Source organism: Solea solea, chromosome 6, assembly GCF_958295425.1.
Source record: "Solea solea chromosome 6, fSolSol10.1, whole genome shotgun sequence".
Lineage (NCBI taxonomy): Eukaryota > Metazoa > Chordata > Actinopteri > Pleuronectiformes > Soleidae > Solea > Solea solea.
The window spans coordinates 6,349,846-6,371,239 of record NC_081139.1 but is presented as its reverse complement, the minus strand read 5'-3'; the positions used below and the strand labels follow the sequence as shown (position 1 = coordinate 6,371,239).

Here is a 21,394-nt window from a genome sequence, read left to right as displayed (position 1 = left end):
TAACGCATACTGTAATGTTCAAAAGAAATCACCCGAGCCTCTTGAAGTGATTCATGCGCTGCTGCTAGGGCTGATATAAAAACAGATGGACATAGCAGCCATACAGCATGTTCACTCCGCATAAACAAAATATTGATGTGGTGCTTTTTTTATAGTGGCAATACGGCTTTACATAATGTTTTAGTGATAAACATGATGAGTGAGGGAAGTTGCGCCCCATCTGTGGGACACACAAACAGGACTGAGTCCTTTTAAGGCACTGCATCGACTTCCATTCATTTGGACTTTTGGTTAAGTTTAGGAGTACAGGAGTATTAAAAACTGTTTTAATCCCTGGGCAATTAGAGCCGTATACGCTCATGAACATATAGAGGACAAACCAAGCGCATCAGACAATCTGTGATTATGTGCGGTCTGTGTGGGTTTTTATGTGTATTTGTCTCTTTTTACTTGCCATACTTATTTATTAATTAACTTCTACAGTGCACTAATCTGGGGACACATCCGGAATACTGTTGAACACTGGCTGCACAATTGCAATAAAGGATTATTTTCTATTCTATTCTGTTCTAAATTAGGTTCTGCCTCATTAGGACCAGGTTTTGGTAAAGGTTGTTCAGGGGTAACAAAAATGAGTAAACACACACAGACACACACACACACACACACATATTTTGTGCAGCATTCTGCCTAGCCTAAAACCCAAACCCTAAAACCAGGTCTAAAACCATAAACAGCCCTTTTAAAATGTGACAGACTGTGAGGACCCCTTGTTTTTGCTTCCCGTGGTTTCACAAAGATGTACAAGTACACGAACACATCTCTCAAACCTCCATATGCCGATATTCTATCGTGAGTCACAGGAGAGGTCCAGGTGTTGACAGTAATCTCCTAAGTGTCTTTGCTGTGTGTGTGCTGACTGTTTGTGTTCACCTTCACAGGGGAAGTCGTATGTGTTTGACCAGGTTTTCCCAACGAACACCACCCAGGAACAGGTCTACAACACCTGTGCCAAACAGATTGTGAGAGGTGAGTCACACTCATGGCTTGTGACACTTGACAGAAACAAAATGAGCAAGAAGCTTGTTCACCTCGATGTCTCAATAATGGTGGGATCTTATCTTATCATTGTCAGATTGCTGTTTTTTTTAATTGAATTTGAATTGAATTTGAATTGAATGACTTTATTCCTCCCCCAGGGGGGAAACACACATTCACAACAGCTCAGTTAAGAAAATGAGAATAGAATAAAAATAAAAATAAAAATAAAAATAAAAATAAAAATAAAAATAAAAATAAAAATAAAAATTAAAATTAAAATACAATACAATAGTAAGAAAAATTACAAAAAATAAAAAGTAAAAAAGATAAAATGACACTCTAATATAGAGTGAAATTTATCTTTAACATGTAACGCAGGAACCAGTTTGCATGACATGATGTAGTCACGCATAGGTAAAGATCACTTGTGTTACAACAAGTCACAGAGGGACAGACAAATCCCCAAATCTCCAGATCAAATCAAACCGATCCTCCCGAGTGTCAAATCCAGTTTCCTTCACGCCTCCCTCCATCTGTATCGGTGTGTCCACCTCTTTCTCCCACTCTGAAGGTTGTGTATTTCTACCACCTTCAAAGAGACTTTACTGAGGGATTTCTCGTGGGATGTGAAAATGAGATTAATTTGGCAGGAGAGGCAATTTATACAGTGTGAGATTACCATATATACAGAGGAAAGAAGAGGAAAAATAATGCAGATAAAGATAAATCATACAGTGCACAGGGGATTGGTGATGATGACCGAATGAGAGGTGGAACGGAATTTGAAACATGTCTTTAAAGGGTATTGGGGAGTAAAGCCAGGTCAGAGAATGCAGATTGGTAGAGCTAAGTCTATTTTCTTTATTGCTTTTCTGAAGCACTGTCTTTATAAAGTGCTCTCATATGTGTTGTGCTCTATTTTGGTCTCACTGTGGCCAGACCAGTGTTGTGGCAAAGTAAGACAAGTAAGCTGTGACAGTAGACGTGACAAGAGTAGAAGAGAGTAGAAGAGAGGGTAAGGGTGTCTCATGGCTTCATCTGGAAACGCCTTTGGGATTAGTCACTGGTCAGGTAACCTGTGGCAGTTGGCCTTTCAGGGTGATGGGGGTGAGGGTGGTTTTCTTTATACAGTATGTGTTTGACTTTTACCATGGGTGTTTATCACAGTGTGTCTGCAATGAGGCATTCAGCCTCAGTTTGCTGCTTTATTAACTCCAACTGCCAAGTTGCTGTTGTTGTCCTCCATACCCTAGCAAGTACACTGAAAAACAAAAATATTTTTTGGCCATGTAATTATTATTTAAACTAGCTATATAAATTCTACAAAAAAATACGAATTTGGTGCTTTTACTTTAAAATAGCAGTTTTTCATGTTGTGCATTACTTGGTGATTCTGTGTAAATTATGTTCCCTAAGTTTTGTAAATTGTAAATTGAATCCTTCCATCCAAGTAATTTTCACTTAACCAGTTCATTGGCTTAATTAGTTGATATTTCCAAGTAAAACGTAATTGAGTGACATCAGTGAATCTGGCAACCTTCTCTGCATTCGGGGCATGACGTCAAAGCCCCGCCCCGCATTTCAGCGGTCTTTCGTCAGACACGAACTACACGTCCATGGTCCACATCTCGACTAGGTTGGCGGAGTTTGACTGAGACGGAACGGGAATATGGAACCATGAAGGTAAAGAAACAAACTTTTTACGTTCCTGTTGGCTTACCTAGTTAAATCACTTTCTCCGCACTAGCAAATAATGTATTTTCCTCGTAGCTAGCTAACTAGCTAACTAATTTGCTGGCATGTCCTTTTCGCTCTCATTACATGAGGTCGTGGTTTTATCAGAGCTGAATGTGGTTAATATGCTGCTGGCTGCAACGAGTGTATTTCATTGTAATATGATATGTGTTTTACAGAAATAAGGAAAAGTTGTGCTGCCAGCTCTGTTGACCCCGTTACAAGTCACTGAAGTTGAAGTCCTTTGAAATGTTCAATTGTTGATACCGATAACAATAGACTTGAGTTAATTTATTCTTTCATTCATTGAACTACTTTCAACGACTTTCCCTTTGTAAACTGTATTATAACAATTATGTCACATCACTTTACTTATTTACTTATGTACTTATAATATAGAAAGTACAACTCTGTTGTTTGATGAAATTGGCACCACAGCACTATGTAAAGTGAGTCACTAGTTCTTTACATTACATTATTACATTTCTGTTTTCCTTTTAGACTTTAACAGGAAGTCACAACAGTCTATAAGAACATGAGGAGCATCAGCCTTTGTATGCACAATAGCAACTACTTAGGACTACAAAAGCGAGACACCTGGCCATACAGGTAATATTACAAAATAATGTACACATAATTTGTAATATCCATCCATCCATATTCTCTGAGGGTCGCGGGGAGTGCTGTGCCAATCTCAGCTGACATAGGGCGATGGGCGGGGTACACCCTGGGCAGTTCACCAGTCCATCACAGGGCCATATGATATGTAAGTTAAAAAAAATGAATATCAATGTGCCTCCTTGAGATTGTTTGTTTTTCAGGTGAAAAGCATATAGATAACTTTTTTCTTTTTTCTTTTAACAGAACATAGGACCTTCTGACTGCTAATTTGGACTCCACGGCTGACACACCCTGAGAATGTCAGCAAATGTCCAGTCTCTCCACAAGAAAATGAAAGCACCAGTGTTATTTTTATTTTGAGTCAGTTTTCTGACAGTGATTTCAAGTGTTGCTCAGTTTTATGTAAGTCCTATCTGTCCTGAACATCCTGAGAATGTCCGCAAAGGTAGTGATTGCAGCTGTTAATGGACAGAGTTGATGTATGTATTCTTTACTGTTCTGAAAGTTGATTAGAAGAAAGGAAAAGAAAAGCATGTTTTTTTCCCCTGCTCAGTCCAGCTATCTGATTGGTTGAAACTTTGAGGAATTTTTTTCCTCAATGAAGGAAGTGAAAGCTTCAATCTTTTTAAGTTTGTAATAGAGCCCAATTGATGGAATTACAGAATTAGAAGAGGAAAGGTCAACTGTAACACTGTATTAGTTTCCTTACTTTGGAGCTTAATAATGGTTTCTGAACTCCCTTGATATATGTACATTACATTACATTACATGTCATTTAGCAGACGCTTTTATCCAAAGCGACTTACAATGGAATCAAGTACAATTAGCCAGGGGTGGAATCGAACTTTCCTATATGTTGTATGTACTCCAGAGAGTGTGTATATGTGTATATATATACATACATGTGTATATATGTGTGTATATATATATATATATATGTATATATATATATATATGCACTGTTTTAAAATGTGCGCTAGCAAGAAGTTCTATGGCCATGTGTTTGTGCTTATGTTATGTAGACATTTTAAATATATCTATGCCAATTTCAAATGTGAAATAAAAGTGTCTTTCAAACAGCCCTTAAGCTGCAAATATTTGTTTTTTAGAAAATATTGAATTATTTAATACAATAGTTAAAATATTTACTTAATTCAATTAATATTAACTAAAACATTCATATAAATATTACTTAATCATTACATATAATATAGCAAAGAAAAGATGAGTGAGAAACACATAAAAACATCAGCAATGTTTACTTGGGTTTTGTAATTGGATGCAATGGTAATCTGAGTGAAAGTTACAAGCTATAGGTGAGTATTGCCAGTGCAATTTACTTTTGTACTTTTCATAAAAATAAGTAAATATTACTTGGAAATAGCCTGAGTAAAGATTACAAGCACTTTCTGTGTGGAAAAACTTGCCTAGCTTTTTTAAGTAAATGTAATTTACTGGAAAAATGTCATTTAAAATTTTTTTTCAGTGTACCAGAGGAATGGAGGAAAAAAATATATCCATACATGGTTCTTCAGTGAATGGTGGTGCCGCTGCAGGTATTGTTTATTGTGCGCAGCCACAGAGGTCATTTGGCTCCTAACCAAGCTTAAATACACCTCAGTATTTATAAAGCACAGTTTGATTGGTCCTTTGGAAAAGACATTCACCTTGGGTATTTCTCTGTTTTGTTCTTTTACAAATGCACTTTATAAAGCAACCTGAACTTATGTCAGATTTTTATTTTTTGTCTGACACTCTAGTTCATTTAAAATGCATGTTTTATTCTTCACCCTCATTTCAGATGTACTGGGTGGATACAATGGGACGATCTTTGCCTATGGGCAGACTTCCTCCGGAAAGACACACACCATGGAGGTACAGTATCACTGTGTAATTTAGGAGGTAAACCTTCTGCTGTGGCACACGTATGCAGTCATATTTTTCTTCTTTATCCTCTGTAGCATACGCTCTATCCTCTCTGCTCTCCCTGACACCACACCTACCTCCATCACTTTCATCACTCTTTATCTCACTTTCCCAGTGTTCTGTGGCCTCTAACCTCCTTTACAACTCTCTCTGGGAAACCAACCAGTTCCTCTTTAAAGCCAAAAGCTGATCCATTCCTTTTTCTTTCACCATTATCTCATCTTTATTCATCCCAGGGTCTTCATTCATCCTACTTCACTCCTGTTCTCTTATTTCATCTGTTTTTTCCTCATAGGGGAACCTTCACGACCCACAGGGAATGGGAATCATTCCTCGGATCGCTGAGGATATTTTTGAACATATATTTGCGATGGACGAGAACCTGGAATTCCATATCAAGGTTAGTGTGAATTTCAATTTGTGCTTGTTCATGTGTGCATCTCTGCAGTCACTTACATGTCTGAATGTTGTTCAGTGGGAATTCAACCAGAACCTCTGACATAATCCTCACATGGATAGACTCAATAAATCCTGATGTGTAAACCACAATAATCGGGCATTGTTAGTTGTGCTTTTCTCCCTTTTATGCCACGGTTTTATAAACAAAGATAATAGCTTGCCAAGCCCATGGAGGGCAGATTACTGCAATCATCTTGTAGCACATTACAATGAGCATTATTATGATTTTTTGTATTTTTGCCTCATTTATTTGTATCAGTTTCTCTGTCTGTCTCCTCCTTTTACTTCAACGATCAAACATGTCATTGTTTTATCGTATTGTTTTGCTGCAGGTATCCTACTTTGAGATCTACATGGATAAAATCCGGGACCTGCTGGATGGTGCGTCTATATACTCGCAAAATTATATCTTCTACCACTTTATCCTTCACATGAGGGTCGCCGGGGGGGAAGGGGGGGTGGTATGTGCTGCCCCAATATCACCTGATGTAGGGTGATAAGCGGGGTCACACCCTGAATAGATTGCCAGTCCAACACAGGGACACATGTAGAGACAAACAACCATCCACTCACACTCTCACACCTACGGTCAATTTAAAGCAGCGGCGTCAAACTGGCAGCCCGCGGGCCATATATGGCCCCCCAATGGATGACATGCGGCCCAATTAATATCATGTGTTTAAACACAATTTAATACCGAATATGTTGGCTAGCAGTATTTTTTATAATAGTAATAATAAGAAATTTGATTATTAAATGTATTGCCTTCAACATTAAATTACATTATTAACTACATACTGTGTGGCCCATGCATATTATGTATATCCAAATTTCTTGCAGTCTTATAGCTACACCTAGACATGTATGGATTATAAAGTGAAAAGACTGAATCTCAAATAAGATGGAGATAAGAATCCATTTGTGAAACACTAAGCATCATAAAAAGTTGCAGGGCTTTTACAAGGAAACATTTAATTATATTAATGATATTGCACCCTTCACTTGAAACGATATGCCCTTGGTTGCATTGGCAATGATTGTGAGATATCGTAACAGTGTTTGAATCGATACAAGCAAATTGAAAAACTTGAACAATATCCTGAGATCTGCTGTACGTTTGCCTCAGAAAATAAAGGGCTGTGGTTTTTATGACACGACACAGAATCTCAGTGATAGCACTGAATTATAGTTCGGTCCTGTCCTATCAGTTCAGTGCAAAAATGAGGGAGAAGCCTTCAGGGAGAACTGTAGGCAGCATTACTGTGATTACATCTCAAAATGGAGCAAGGAGCAGTGGTGAAAGTTCACATCTGTATGCAGGGGAGGTCTCAGCAGTGTCAGAGGACAATTTATATGTACGGGAAAAAAAAGGTCTAAAACAAGTGAGATGAATTGATGCGACACTGTGAAGTGTTTTCATGGAGAAAAAGTGACCCTGGGATGCTGAAACACACAGCAGTCTCCACAGCATGACAGTCCAGGGAAATTCAATTACCATCAAAAAGATAGGAATCTGAAATGACCAATGTTGGAATTTGGGCCAACAGATGACGTTTGCCAGAAATAAGTATTTTGTATTTATGACATAAGCAGAAGCTTGTGTGTGCTCAACCTCTCTGTGACTTTCAAAAAGTTTCACAATTTATTTATTTTTACAGAAACATTCTATGAACATAATCAGGTGTGATTATAGTATAGTATTATTGTCAAGCGCACACATATGCAAACACACCCTGATAATGACTTCTCCTCATTTGCCCTCACAGTGACAAAAACCAACCTTTCAGTGCATGAAGACAAATACAGGGTTCCTTACGTGAAGGTGAGTCAGATACCTGTTGTGTTCATACATATCTACACCTGGAAATTAAATCTGCTTCCATCATTGAACATTTTAAATCACTTTTAAAGACCGAGCTCTTCTCCTTGGCCTTCACTTCAGGATAAGAATAGTCAACCCGGACATTTCTATGTAGTTTTTACCATTTTAATGTTTTATTATGTCTCTTTTTCACTGTTTTGCTTCTGTTGTTATTGATTTTATGTTGCTGCGGCTTTGGTTGTTTTTTAAATGTGCTTTAGAAATAAAGTTGACTTGACTTGATATCTGTTACTTTAAAACGTTTTTTTAAGTTTGCACAACTTTCCTCTGCTTTCAGCCACTCACACACAAAGAGACACAATTGTACGTTTGGCATTTTGTTTTTTTGTGCTTGAATGTGTGTTCTTTCATTCAGGGCTGCACCGAGCGCTTTGTCACAAGTCCTGAGGAAGTGATGGATGTGATAGATGAAGGAAAGGCCAGCCGTCACGTTGCTGTCACGAGTGAGTCACACTGTATCTTCTTGGTGTTCATTCATGTCAGGCCTTTCTTTAAAGTGAGTAAAACAAAAATAAATGTGCAAGATATTGTTCTTCAGAACTCCGTCTCTCTCTCTCCTCTTCTCCTCTCTGCATTGTATTATCATTCTGCTCTTTAGACATGAATGAGCACAGTTCCCGCAGCCACTGCATCTTCCTAATAAACATCAAACAGGAAAATGTGGAGACGGAACAGAAGCTGAGTGGGAAGCTGTACCTGGTTGACCTTGCAGGTAGTGAGAAGGTAGGGCGAAAAGAAACTTTTCAAAAATATTGAAATTGCTTTTCACTGCTGCTCATGATGTATTTCCTCAGTCATGGTGCTTCAATCAAAGAAGCAGATGACTAATGTAATAAAAGTTTACCCTTCAGCTCATTCAAATGATGGTACTGTTTTGAAAATGTCTGCTTTAGAGACTTTAGAGAATTCATTTTGAAGTGTTGCCTTGACTTAGTCACCCACCGATTAAATATAAGGGTTCAGTGTTTGCTCATTTTTAATACAAAAAAATGACTATTTTTCAGACGACTGTTTTGTTTTCTCATTCAGATCAGGGTTTAAATGAGATTTCAGCCAAGACAGAGGTCACACTGAGGGGAATCCACAAACAAATTGTTCTCCTGTTTCAAGGCCTTTTAGGTTAAATCTGAGTCGGCTCATCTCTCCTCGAAAACAATTTATACCTAGGGCATAGGTCATACTCTCAGAAGCAGACAGGGAAGGCTGAGTGTTCCCATCGGTTCCTTGTTTTGATTGTACCTACTGATGCAAAATATAAAATAGGGTATACATACAGCTGTGGATTAGTTGTGGTCTTCCAGTCAGAAGGTTGGGGGTTTGATCCCAGGTCCCAATATGGCCCTTTTCCACTATGGTCTGCCTCGCCTCGTCTCGCCACGGCATGGTTTAAGGTTGGTTTTCCACTACAAACATACCTACTAACGTACCTACTCAACGTGGGGCAGAGTCATCACTGCACGGCTGCATGAAACTGCCGTGAGTTCGCTTTACACGCAATACACACACACACGAGTGACTAGTGACTTGTAAAGCAGTTGTTTTCAGTGTAACTGAATCATTAGAATCAGTTAATTAAAACTATTTGTTCAGTACTTTCTCCATGACCAGAGCACAGACTCCGTCAGACACAGTCACTGGACTGAAATACAGCGGCAGGGTTTGTGATGCAGTGCTGTCACTAAATACACCAGACTCCTCTGTTAAATATTGAGATTTTAGACATTTTCATGGTAATTGTTGGTACCAGAGGCGAGGTGAGTCGAGCCGTTGGAAACACACCATTAGTCTACTATACATACCCTTGACAAGTACTTTGAGTGGACATCAGGACTAGAAAGGCACTCTATAAACACAGTACAGACGATTTATCATTTGCAATACAGGCGTAGATGGCCACATAGTATAGGTGGATGCTGATGTATGTAGTCTGATGCTTATAAGTGCTGATGCAGCATCTGTATGCTGGGCTGGTTCATCCCCAGGGAGTTAAGAAGGAAATGCTTCAGACTTCCTTCAGACTTGTATATGCAAAACATTACGATGGAACAAGAAGTGGGTGCATGAGTTGTAAAGGTAGTTGATAGAACAACTTGTTCTCCTCCATAATCAAGCTCCTCGTTATCTTTCTGTAAATAATTGTATCCCATGGCAATTTTCTATAAAAGTTACATATCGAGCAGAAAGCCTCTCAGCAGTTTGTAAAAAAAAAAAAAAGTACAAACACTGTTCAATTTTCTTGGTAAGAACAATGAGGATTATAGGGAAAAATCTAAACAATCCATACATGATTAATGGTGTGTCTGGTAGTGTTTGTCTATAAACAAGTCTAAAATGTTTGCATGTTTGACTCGCCTGGTATAGAGGTTATATGGAAGTGATTCATTTAGTGTCTACCAACAGAACACTGTCAGCATTTTAACTATGAAATTACAGCCACAAATCAATTTACTTCCCAGGAATTATAATAAACTAAGATGCAGCACCCCAAGAATGAAGAATTACAGGAGAATAAACCCAGTGTTTCCTATACTGACAGTGTTCTTCTATGTGTTTTCTGTGTGTCAGGTCAGTAAGACAGGGGCAGAGGGAGCGGTGCTGGACGAGGCTAAGAACATCAACAAGTCTTTGTCGGCTCTGGGGAACGTCATCTCAGCCTTGGCTGAGGGAACGGTATGGCGGAGAAGTCTTTGTTGCTTGTTTTTTTTTTTTTTAACGTATGCATAAATCATGCTGTCAAAACAATGGGGGTTTGTTAAGTACCCTAATGACACTAACAGTCAGTCAATGCCGAATTACAGAGGCACAGGAGCTCAATGTAGCATGAAGAGCAGAAGCAGTATGAAATATTTAACAGTAATAAAACCCTTTGTCATCAAAAAATGATTTTTTTTCGAGAGGCTTTTGTAGAATCCTTTTGTATTGACAATATCATGTTGTCGGATTAATGCTGTGAGCATTTTTTCTGCCCAATGCCACCACGGCTGATGACATATTACTATTTTTATTTATTTATTTTTTCATAATTCAACCAGCAAACTCACCCTCTTGACACATTCTAGTCTGTCTAAGCTCTATCGTCATTATTAAAGCTTTTGCGATCTATTTTCATATAGCTCTGAAGGCTTGGGGGGGGGCTCTTCAGAAACTTAATGGAAAGGCTCACAGGCTGTAAATGACTCACAAATCTTTCATAAATCGAATGGCATTCATTCTTTATTCATGCGCAAGGACTATCTTTTATGAAGGCATACCGACGGTTAAAAGGTAATTCCATGAATGATGCAGCAGATGCAGAAAAGCCTCTTCTCGCTTTGTAATCTGCCGACGCTCACAGTACATTTCATTGAATGTCAAAATGTGAATGCCTGCACAGCAATTCAGAATATGTTACAGTTTTCTTTTGTCCTTTTTCCCCCCTGCCTGTTTTCGTCTCCGTTTCCCCTTCTTTCCTTTCCTTCCTTTATCTATCCGAAGAAATCCCACGTGCCATACCGTGACAGCAAAATGACTCGCATTCTGCAGGACTCGCTGGGGGGAAACTGTCGCACCACCATGTTCATCTGTTGCTCTCCCTCTAGCTACAACGACGTGGAGACCAAATCCACTTTGATGTTTGGCCAAAGGTAACATGCTCTCATACTATGTATCCACGGGCTGCTGCACTGTGCCGCCCCAACACACATTCCTCTGCAGCAGCTTTTTGGATGTTCTGCTGAAATACTGTAGGCCTGACCCTGACATGCTGGTCACACGTGACTGCTTCATAAGGTTAAGATTAAGGTTTTTGGCTGGATATTTGAATAAGTAAAAGGTAGACAGGAAAGTGTCCAGAGTCCAGGGTCAGGGGTAAGACAAGGCTGATATTGCTGATGTGAGGCGTGAGCAGAGGTAGTGGCGATGAGTCCAACTATAAATATAGAATGGTGTGGGGGAGCTCTTTTGTTGCCTGAGCTTGTGGTTATACACGACTGCTCGCTGAACAGGTGAGCAGGTGGCACTGAAGGGAAGCACGACTGTCTTGGCGTGAATGCCGCATCCACCAGCTTAACACACATTCACACAGACACGGACAGAACAGGGACAACACACAAGATGAGGAATGCAGTGGGGAAAAAAGAAACAAGGACGAACAGCCATTCATGCAGCACATATTTTTCATACCCATTCACACACTGCTGGCAAAGCTGACAGGAGCAACGTGAGGTTAAGTGTTTTACCAAAGGACACATTAGCATGTAGACCAGCTGAGCTTGGACTCAAACCCACAACCTTCCAGTTGAGCTATTGTCCCCCCCTTAAATGACTACAAGGGCATATATTTTTAGCATTATGTCGATATTTTTTAATAGACAGGGTGAAGAAATGGTATGAGAGAGAAGAGGCAGAGAAGTGTACTGTAAGTAAAATGGTCCCAGCTGGGAGTGAATCCAGGAACCTGGTGCTCAAGGCCAATGTGCACATGTGGTATGTGAAGTGTGTTCATATATCGCCCCAGAGGCAGGGTTTATGTTGCAGTTTAGTTCGTGAACAGGATAGGAACTGCTTAAACAGCATCTTTAAGAGTCATCGGCCCCCTCAGAAACTGAGATCTGGTTTTTGCTTTATCTCCCGTTGCCCACTGTCAACTCGAATGAGCTCACACACGGAATGAAAGATAAAAACCTTTGCGCATCACGTCTTGAATGCCTTGAATAGAGACTGACGTGATTGGTATTGGTTGAAATAAATCATGTATGGCTGAGCACGGGGAGTGACAGATTTCACAGCAGATATTTTGAAGTTATCTCCCTCTGTCAGCCACAATAACTCTTTGAAATCTGCACTGTCCAGTTTAATTTACAGATGTGTTTGTTCACCACTAACTACACCTTTTAACTTTTTTGTTAGTGGATGTTTTTGAATCTGCATTTCACCGTCCGACACCATAAGGTGTTGCTTGTCTACATTTTGACTCCTTGTTGCTGTGTATTGCCTTCTCTCTATATGCACCATAAAGCACAGTTTGTAGAAACCCAATTTGCATACCAATTAATGAGATGCAAGGCCATTTTCATTGAGCAGCTGAGGCTGAAATACCCTTGTTGACAGTTCCTCTCTCTGTTTGCTTCTGTTCTTTCACACTTTTTCCCCCCTTTCTCTCTCATACTCAAACCCCTCACACTGTTTCCTACCTCCCTCTCTCTCTCTCTCTGTTTCTCATTACATCCCTCCAATTAGAGCCAAGACCATCCGGAATACTGTGTCAGTGAATCTGGAGCTCACAGCAGAGCAGTGGAAGAAGAAGTATGAGAAGGAAAAGGAGAGGAACAGATCAATGAAGGAGACTGTTCAGAGGCTGGAGGCTGAGCTGAACTGCTGGAGGAACGGTAATAACCGTCCTGGCTTAATACTGGCAGCCTACAATAACACTGTGCAGACACTGTGGAAATTGCACTACTGACATGTTTAATGTCTGAATAATTACACATTTGTAGTTTCTGCAATTCAAGAAGGTGGTGGTTAGATAGTGTACCGTTCTGTCTGACTGTAATTACTACAACTAAAGGATGACATTGGTCCTTCGAGGCAGAACTGTATTTACTATTGCAATCGTATTCACTTCCTGAGGGGAAAAGTCTCAATAGGTGGCCATGAAATTTAAAGTGGACATTCATGGTCCCCTCGGGATTAATCGCAATGACACTGATGATCTTATAACTTTAGGGTTCAGGTTCAGGTTCAAGGTTTGTCACATGGCGCGTTGACAGCCGTGAGGCGACATGCAAGGAAAGATTCTGAATCAGCTGTTTTTATTTGGTTAAAAAAAAGCTGCCACTATAGAAGTCAGAGGGGAGAGTTTGTGCTGGAGAGTGCTGGTATTCCAGTCAAATGACTACAGCCTTTACACACAGTCCCCTACATAAAAATTGCTCCACTTCTCTTCATGTGCCAAAGTGTACTCACTGGCAGGACTGAAATTCCACCATTCTGCCAGCCTGCACACATTACCTTTCAGTCCGCGTAAATGCAGATTTAACCTTATTTGATGGAGACTGAATACATGAGTTTGGAAGGACAGAAGCCAAACAGAATTTATGGACTTTTGCCCAACACACTTAATTCCTTTCCAGCGCTTTCTGTTTCATATTATTCAGATTTTTGCACCCTGCATAAGTAGATTCCCCCTCATACTGTGCTAAAGGGTAAGACGGGCCAGAGACTTTTTTTGTTTTATGAATCCTTAAGTATATGTAATCCTAACAGAGAAGAAGATAATCACATCTGATGAAAATTCATAACCTTGTCCTTGTCAACCCACACAGTCCGATATCAATGTCATTGACTCTCAAACACTCACACACCATTACTGCTCCTTGTATTGTTGCCCACCTCAGGCCCAGGAACTCCCCAAGGCAGATTTAACCTCCATCCTGCCCCATATCACCGGATTCTTTAATCAAGGATGGCCCAGAGACAGAAACAGCTCTCTCGCACAGTAAATCTCATGAAACCTCTGTCTTTTCAGTCTGGACTGAGAGTCTTTATGGTACATTGCTGGTTTTGTGTTACACCTAACCTGACAACTGTCTTGACTGATTAGCCGACCTTCAACTACACAGGACGGCCTTAATCTATAAAAGGTGTCAGGTAGGTCTATTGTCTCATGCATGGATTACGTAACAGATGTATGGATTACTTATGGATTACTTTGACTTTGTTTTAAGGGGCACAACACTCCATTTTAAAAATCCGATCCTCCACTTTTCTTTCACAGTGCCTTCAGTCAGTCTGATCAGTAGTGTGAATTACTGGAGAGGAAGACAGTTTCTTGGAACATTCAGTTACAGCACAAACAAAAACAGATGTAGAAAAAGTGACAACATACGAAATATGACTTGCTCTTAATGAATCTCTAGCATGAACCTCTACAGGCAGCGTGGAGAGATTTATGCTGATGTTTCCTCAGAGTTGTGGAACAGGCAGAAAGTGACATGATACATATTTCATGACATTAGCTGTAAATACAGCATAGCCCACTCTATCATTTTCTGACACAATATACTCACCAGTCATTTCAGCGATCCATTTTTGATTGAACCGACACTGTGTGTTGTGACCAATTTAGGTCCCGTCCTGCGTCTCACCCTCTCAAGAGACACATCAGTACACAGCCTATGGAAGAGCATTGAACTTGAAATGCACTGGAAAACAGGGGAGCTGTCAATGCAGGTTTCTCTCTGCATTCATCTGCCCCATTTTTTATTTTTTCACATTTCTGGCATAAAAGTCAGCTGCAGTCAAGCTGACCAGTATTGTCAGTATACACACGTGTTGTTCTCGCCTCCTGACATTTAAGCGCATCCATGTGTGAAGACATCTGTCAAGGATTAACCCATGTTTGGGAGGATGCACCACAGACAGAAATAAATACATTCTATTATTTTGTAACTCATTTTTAGGTGAGAATGCTGTCGTTTTGGAGCAGTTGAGTGAGGGATCAGAAGATGCTCCACTGGTGCCTGAGACTGAGGAGCCGGTTCTTGACATCTGCAGTCCATGCACCCCCTGCACCCCCTGCACTCCATGCTCCATCGCGTCCTCGATTGTGGTTCACATTTCTGAGGAGGAGCGGCAGAAGTACGAGGAGGAGATCCGGAAGCTTTACAAACAGCTGGATGATAAGGTGATGACGGATTACCACACGGGGGCAATTTACGAGCATGAATGTGGGGCTGATTATTATACAACATGGCTCGAGCTTTTCATAATTGTGAGCACAAATGAATACTACGAGCCCTAAACTACATGTATTATTCATGATAATGAATGCAGAACATTACATCCAATAGTGACTAACACTAAGGAATAGGTTTCATTGGGGAAATTAATTAAGTTAACAAATATCTGTGCACATATATAGTACGATGTGCTCTACGGTGCAGTAATGTGCAATTTCTGGCAGGTTTTTCTGTCCTTTACAGTATACATAAGATATATTTTTTAGTAACATCTAAGCCATTTTCTCCACTGCACTACACTAGCACTACTCTACCTGATGCAGGGTATTCTACAGTGTATTGCATGCAACATATCAATGTGCATTTATACACAGAACATAACATGTTGAATTTATTCTGGTAATAATAATCTGGTTGAAGACAGAAAGGCTTGTTCTGCAATAATGTGTATGTGTGTTTGTCACATGTACTGTTTTTATTCATGGTTAGATTGTAATCATGTTGCATTTGTCCAGTTTAATGCAAGCTAAAATGTAGCTTACATAATTTCACCCTGGAACCAAAGTATATAAAATGACTTGTCCAAAGTATTATTTTCACAATTGATTAATCTGTCGATTATTTTCTAGATTGATTCAGTACTTGTCTGGCCAGTAAATGTCAGAAAATTATTTTGATGATTTCTTTTTTTTAAATAGAGCAAAGAAACCAGAGAATATTTACATTTAAGAAGCTGACAAATCAAAAACACTGATCTCAATTATTGGAAAAAAAAAAACGATCGATTAATCGATTATCAAAATAGTTAACGATTCATTTAGTAATTTAATTAATGGAATAATCATTGCAGCCCTACTATATATATGTATATGTACTCTCTCGACTCTTTACCACTAAAGGATGGTGAGATCAACTACCAGAGCCAGATGGTGGAGAAGCTGAAGGAGCAGATGCTCAACCAGGAGGAGGTAAAAGACCTTGATTTTACATTCTTTCATCAGTTTGGTTAAATGGCCCACAGTGTGCTGCACATCTGCAAACGTGGCCTTGAAAGTATCACTTACCATGTCATTAAGATACTGTACATGAGAGAAAAAGGTCCTTTCAGATGAGAGACAGTACCTGACCGGAGAGCCATATTGTATGCAGAAATGAATGAACTATATTGCAGAAAAAATAATGGTTGTCATGACTCCTGGGTTACTCATTTTAGTTATTTTTAGTTTGTTGTGCGTTTTCCATGTTTCCTGATTTATTTTGTACTTCTTCCTGGTGTGTGTACCTTGTGTAGTTGTACTTCATGTCCAGTTTTCCCTCTTGATTGGCTGCCCTGACCTAATCTGATTCACCTGTATCTTATTAGTTTCAGCTGTGTTTGAATAGCCCTACCTCCCCAGTGTCTTTGTCAGTTAATTTTGTTTAGTTCTTCTTGATGTTTCTGTTGTTTCCCCTGCATTCTGGTCCCTGATCCTGTTGGTGTTTTGTGTTAAAAAGGTATTTTTCTGTTGTTGTTGTTGTTTTATCTCCTCTTCTTAGATTAATCTTTTGCATTTTTTTTTTATGTTTTTGTTTAATTATATACTCTTTTGTTCATTTTGCAACCTCCATGCGGGTCCTCAAATGATATGCAGTATGAAAATATCTTTGTGAATATAAAATCTTTATATCTTTATAACAGAAAATAATATTTCTCTATCACATCTTCATTAAAAAGGTTTATCCATTCATTAAAGGATGCCTTATAAAGTACTTGCAGCATATAATCACATAACAGTGAGCAAACCAGTGGGTTAAATAACCTAAAACAAGCATTTCTATGTAGTGTCTTGCCAAGCTTTTGGTTGAGCCAACTCTTTGGTCACTTTAGAGCCTTAGTTTGTGCGCAGTGACATTAATTTACATATATCAGGCCAAACAGAAGCTGTTTACTACAATGTAGACATGCAAGCACCCCGTGTGGAGCAGCATCTTAATGACATCTATTCTGTGAAATGACCCACAGAGGGCTGCAGCACTGCAGATCCAATCCAGTTCCATGGTGACGCAATGATGCCAGCTCTCAGTGCTGAGAAATATTTCATGATGAAATATCTTTTATCTATTAAATAACACCTTTGCTGCATAGCCGTGTGTGTACACATGCTTATCTTTTATTACCAAATGAACCAGATAAAACATATTTGGGTGAATAATAATGAAAATTCATAAAGAAGCATTCCTCTCTTGTTGACTTTTGCATTTTCTCACCAAAATATTTATTTAGCATGTATATTTAGTTGGTTTATCTCTGTGCCCCACAGCTTCTTGCATCATCCAGGGGTGACAGTGAGAAGGTGCAGTCAGAACTCGGCAGGCTGCAGACAGAAAATGAATCTGCAAAGGCGGAGGTGAAGGAGGTCCTGCAGGCCCTGGAGGAGTTGGCTGTCAACTATGACCAGAAGAGCCTGGAGGTTGAGGAGAAGAGCATCCAGAACAAGCTCCTGGCTGAGGAGCTTGCAAAGAAAATGGTTGGTTGGGACTTTTTTAAGAGGCGTGTTGTTTTCCATCTCATGCCACAGTGCAAAATACTGGGAGAGAGAAAAAGAGTGAAATTTAATGAAGTGAAAATAGTGGAAATGATTAGCACAGCTTTGTCAACAACTGTAGTATGTATCTACAAACAAAGGGGGATACAGTGAATAGAGCTAATGCTTCACGCTGTAATTGGGGAGATATTTTGTAAATGAAGAAAGTTGTAAGGAAGGAAAGATGAAAGAAAATTCTGATAATGGCAACCAGTCACTTACCAGATACAGATTATTAGAAAATGATGAACCTACCCTTACCTGAACCTACGTTAACACCAGAGTGTGTAACCTGCCTGTCACCCCTATGTCAGCTGGGTTTTTCTCATGTGGAGGATAAAGCGGTAGACAATGAGTGACATGTTGTGCACAACAACCACAAGCAAATGCAAGATGTTGACAGCTGCAGCCGCGGAGAGCCTGCAGGCCTGATTTTTCAGGATTAAGGTCAACTCTCAAAAGTCCATACTACCATTTCTACTGAATACCTTTGTTCGAAGGATAAATTCACTGCTTCAAGGATAACATTGCAATTATATCTGGCATAGTTCATCACCAAAGCCTGTGAAAGTAATGTTCAGCTTTTATGAAACAAGGTTTCTGGCAAACGGTTAAGAGTTGAGCTTTGAATTGTTTATTGAGTGATGGTCTGAAGGTCTTTGAGTCACAATCGGGATTTAGCAACATTTCTCGTTTCTAAAGTGAGTTTTGTCGTGGTAGATTTACAGGGCCAACAGAGCAGACATTGGAGAGTGGAGGTAGGTTTAATGTCTGGTTGGCAGATAATCCCAAACAAAAACCAGCCAGCAAAATGCAGTAAGGAGCACTGAGACTAAATACATGAGGGATGCAACAATGATTGGTAGAGGTGAAAGACAATCACAGAGGTAGGAAACCAGACAAAGACGGAAAGTTTAAACAGCCAAAATATACAGTTAGTTGAAATAAATTGTTCCAAATGTCAAACAAGGTTATTCCAAAGTCTGTCACAGACAGGTATCCTAGTACTAGTTAATAATTAATACATAAATATCTTTTTTTGTAACTCTGTGGCAAAGTCATGAATATTTTACTGTTATAGAGTGGTGGTTTTCAAAGTCTGATTCTCAGACAAAAACGTTATTAATATTTCGTTAATATTTTAGAACAATATAAAAGTAAATGTGTTCTTCATTTTGATCATTTCATTATCATCGATTTTCACTGTGATGTAAATGGGTATTATAATACTGCAAGTATTACAGTCCGCTTTTTGAGCCACCCGTTGTCGCTTCAAATAAAATACGAGAATAAGGAGAGGAGAACAACTCAGACAGAGATAAATCTAAAACACAGACGAGTGCTAGAGTCGGTCAGTCCTTAATAAAGTTACTATGGCTCAGTAGACAGAGAGGGCCATTATTCACCTTCTTAAAACATAATTAATATTTCATGCATGCTTTGCTTCCTGCCACTGTGTCCTCTCATCCCCCTTTGTCTTTCTCATATATTGATGAACACCGCTCACAGTATGAAGCCTGAGTTCATATTTTAGTCAGCTAAACAAAAGTGAAGCCTCTTTAACCGCAGTCATAACAATCATATCACTTAGCACGTCTCCTCTACAACCTGTTTTGATCGGACCGCTCACCGACACGTTCTTCTCCGGGATGCCCCCTGGCAGCCTGACAGGGTGTGAAGCTTAACACAAGACATCATGCAGCGGGTGAAAAATCCTGCCCCCACCCTCTCCCTCCCCCTCCCCAAACTCTTCCACTCTCTGTTTCTTGCAGAGAGTGGATTCCATAATGAGCATTACATTTTTTTCCCATATCAGCAGTTGAAATGGTGCAGCACTGACCTAGAAAAATATTGTAACGGTGTAGTAGATTCATCACAGTTTTCACCATCTCACCATTCACCTGCTTCTCCGTGCACCTTCCTTCCTCCATCGGTCTACTTAGACCCCATTCTATTGTCATGACTACCTCCAGTCATCATTAACCAACCTGCACAATATGACTTTATTAATCTTCCTTCCACCAAACTAAACATGTTCCATTAACCTTTCAGCTCCTCACCTTTTATTTATTCACACACAAATAAATATCAATTCATTATTTGCCATTTTACCATTTAAGTTCTCTGTAAATGCTGTGACGTGGGAAGTGACCTGGAAAACGATCTCGGGGAGTTTGATGTTAATGAAAAAGTTGAAGACGCCGAGGTAAACGCTAGTGTATTTATGAGGTGGTTAACGGTGCTTTCAGTTGATATGATCCATGGGGCAATTAACGTGATATGCACGGGGCATTAAAAGTACATTAATTGTGTGATAACAGATGATCCCCTTGGTAAAGGTAAATAAACAAGCGTCAACAAGAGTAAATATCTTCAAACCTGTAGTTACTGTACTGTAGCAGCGTCCGTTCATAAACACAAGAACACGAGTAAAGATTACACTTTAACATTTCATATCTAAAATGAACAATTTTTGATAGCCCACACACAATCACACCAAACATCCCAAACAAGGTCAGCGTTGTATCGCTCAATGAACACCAATAATGTTACTGTAGACTCTGTAATAAAAACAAAATACACTTGGTTGATTTCGAAGGCTGTATTTTATATTTCTCAAGAAAAAGGTTAGGTTTTTTCACAAGAACCATATTCTGGCACAGTGGATAACCCATAATATATGTGATTATCGAGGTAAACAACATGTTGACAATGTAGAAAAACTAATGAAGAATGTGTTTCTGAGATAAGAGCCATAGTACTGCTGCAATTAAATCCAATTTGTCACATTGTGTTCATAAATGAACAGGGTTACTGTGTTGCTTAGGAGCTACCTGCTGTACAAAATGGAGGAGGATCGAGTAAACCCATCATTCACCCTCCCAGATCCTTTCATCCAGTGCCAACGCCATCAACCCCTGGCTCAGTGTTTTATTGATTTGTAATTTAGCAGCCATTACTTGGATGAACATGTGATCCAGGGTTAAAATGTGTCCAGCAGCTGTGTCTGCTCTCAGGTCAAAGGACTCTGTCACCTTTTATTTCAATCCTCCCCACACAATTTTCCCCTCCTTTTATTATTACCTCGTGGCTTTAACTCTCCTCTTGGTTTTTCACTTATTTGTCGTCCCCCCCCCCCCTCATCTTGCACAACTTCAACTGTCACCTTCTCTTCTTGCCCTTCACCCCATAGAGTCACCTGATGGCATTGGAGGCAGAGCTGTCCCGTATCCAAGAAGTGAGCAGCCACCAGAGGAAACGCATCACTGAGATTCTCAACGGGCTCATGAGGGACTTGAGTGACTTCAGCACCATCGTTGGAAACAAGGATATCAAGCTGGTGAGTGTCACAGGGTTGTGGTTTTTAGAGGCAGTCTTCACTGAGCAAAGAATGCAGCAAAGGGAACAATCAAAGAACAATAAAACATTGAAACAATATGTTTGTACTT

General features: G+C 39.6%; 1 protein-coding gene and 1 long non-coding RNA gene across 3 annotated transcripts in view; both read left to right on the top strand.

Moving 5' to 3' along the window:
• Positions 1-21,394, top strand: part of kif5ab (kinesin family member 5A, b) — a 55,352-nt gene that overhangs the window by 17,240 nt on the left and 16,718 nt on the right. For both annotated transcript variants that reach the window (XM_058630787.1, XM_058630786.1), the window contains exons 2-15: positions 942-1,029; positions 5,198-5,271; positions 5,618-5,722; positions 6,114-6,162; positions 7,548-7,603; positions 8,019-8,106; positions 8,262-8,386; positions 10,229-10,333; positions 11,138-11,286; positions 12,881-13,029; positions 15,103-15,326; positions 16,281-16,349; positions 17,682-17,888; positions 21,139-21,285. In XM_058630787.1, the coding sequence (XP_058486770.1) occupies positions 942-1,029; positions 5,198-5,271; positions 5,618-5,722; positions 6,114-6,162; positions 7,548-7,603; positions 8,019-8,106; positions 8,262-8,386; positions 10,229-10,333; positions 11,138-11,286; positions 12,881-13,029; positions 15,103-15,326; positions 16,281-16,349; positions 17,682-17,888; positions 21,139-21,285 (1,635 nt within the window). The remainder of the gene's footprint in view (positions 1-941; positions 1,030-5,197; positions 5,272-5,617; positions 5,723-6,113; positions 6,163-7,547; positions 7,604-8,018; positions 8,107-8,261; positions 8,387-10,228; positions 10,334-11,137; positions 11,287-12,880; positions 13,030-15,102; positions 15,327-16,280; positions 16,350-17,681; positions 17,889-21,138; positions 21,286-21,394) is intronic.
• LOC131460366 (uncharacterized) lies at positions 2,615-4,471 on the top strand. The gene is made up of 3 exons (XR_009240382.1): positions 2,615-2,724; positions 3,277-3,541; positions 3,640-4,471. It is a non-coding gene; the product is annotated as an uncharacterized LOC131460366 (long non-coding RNA).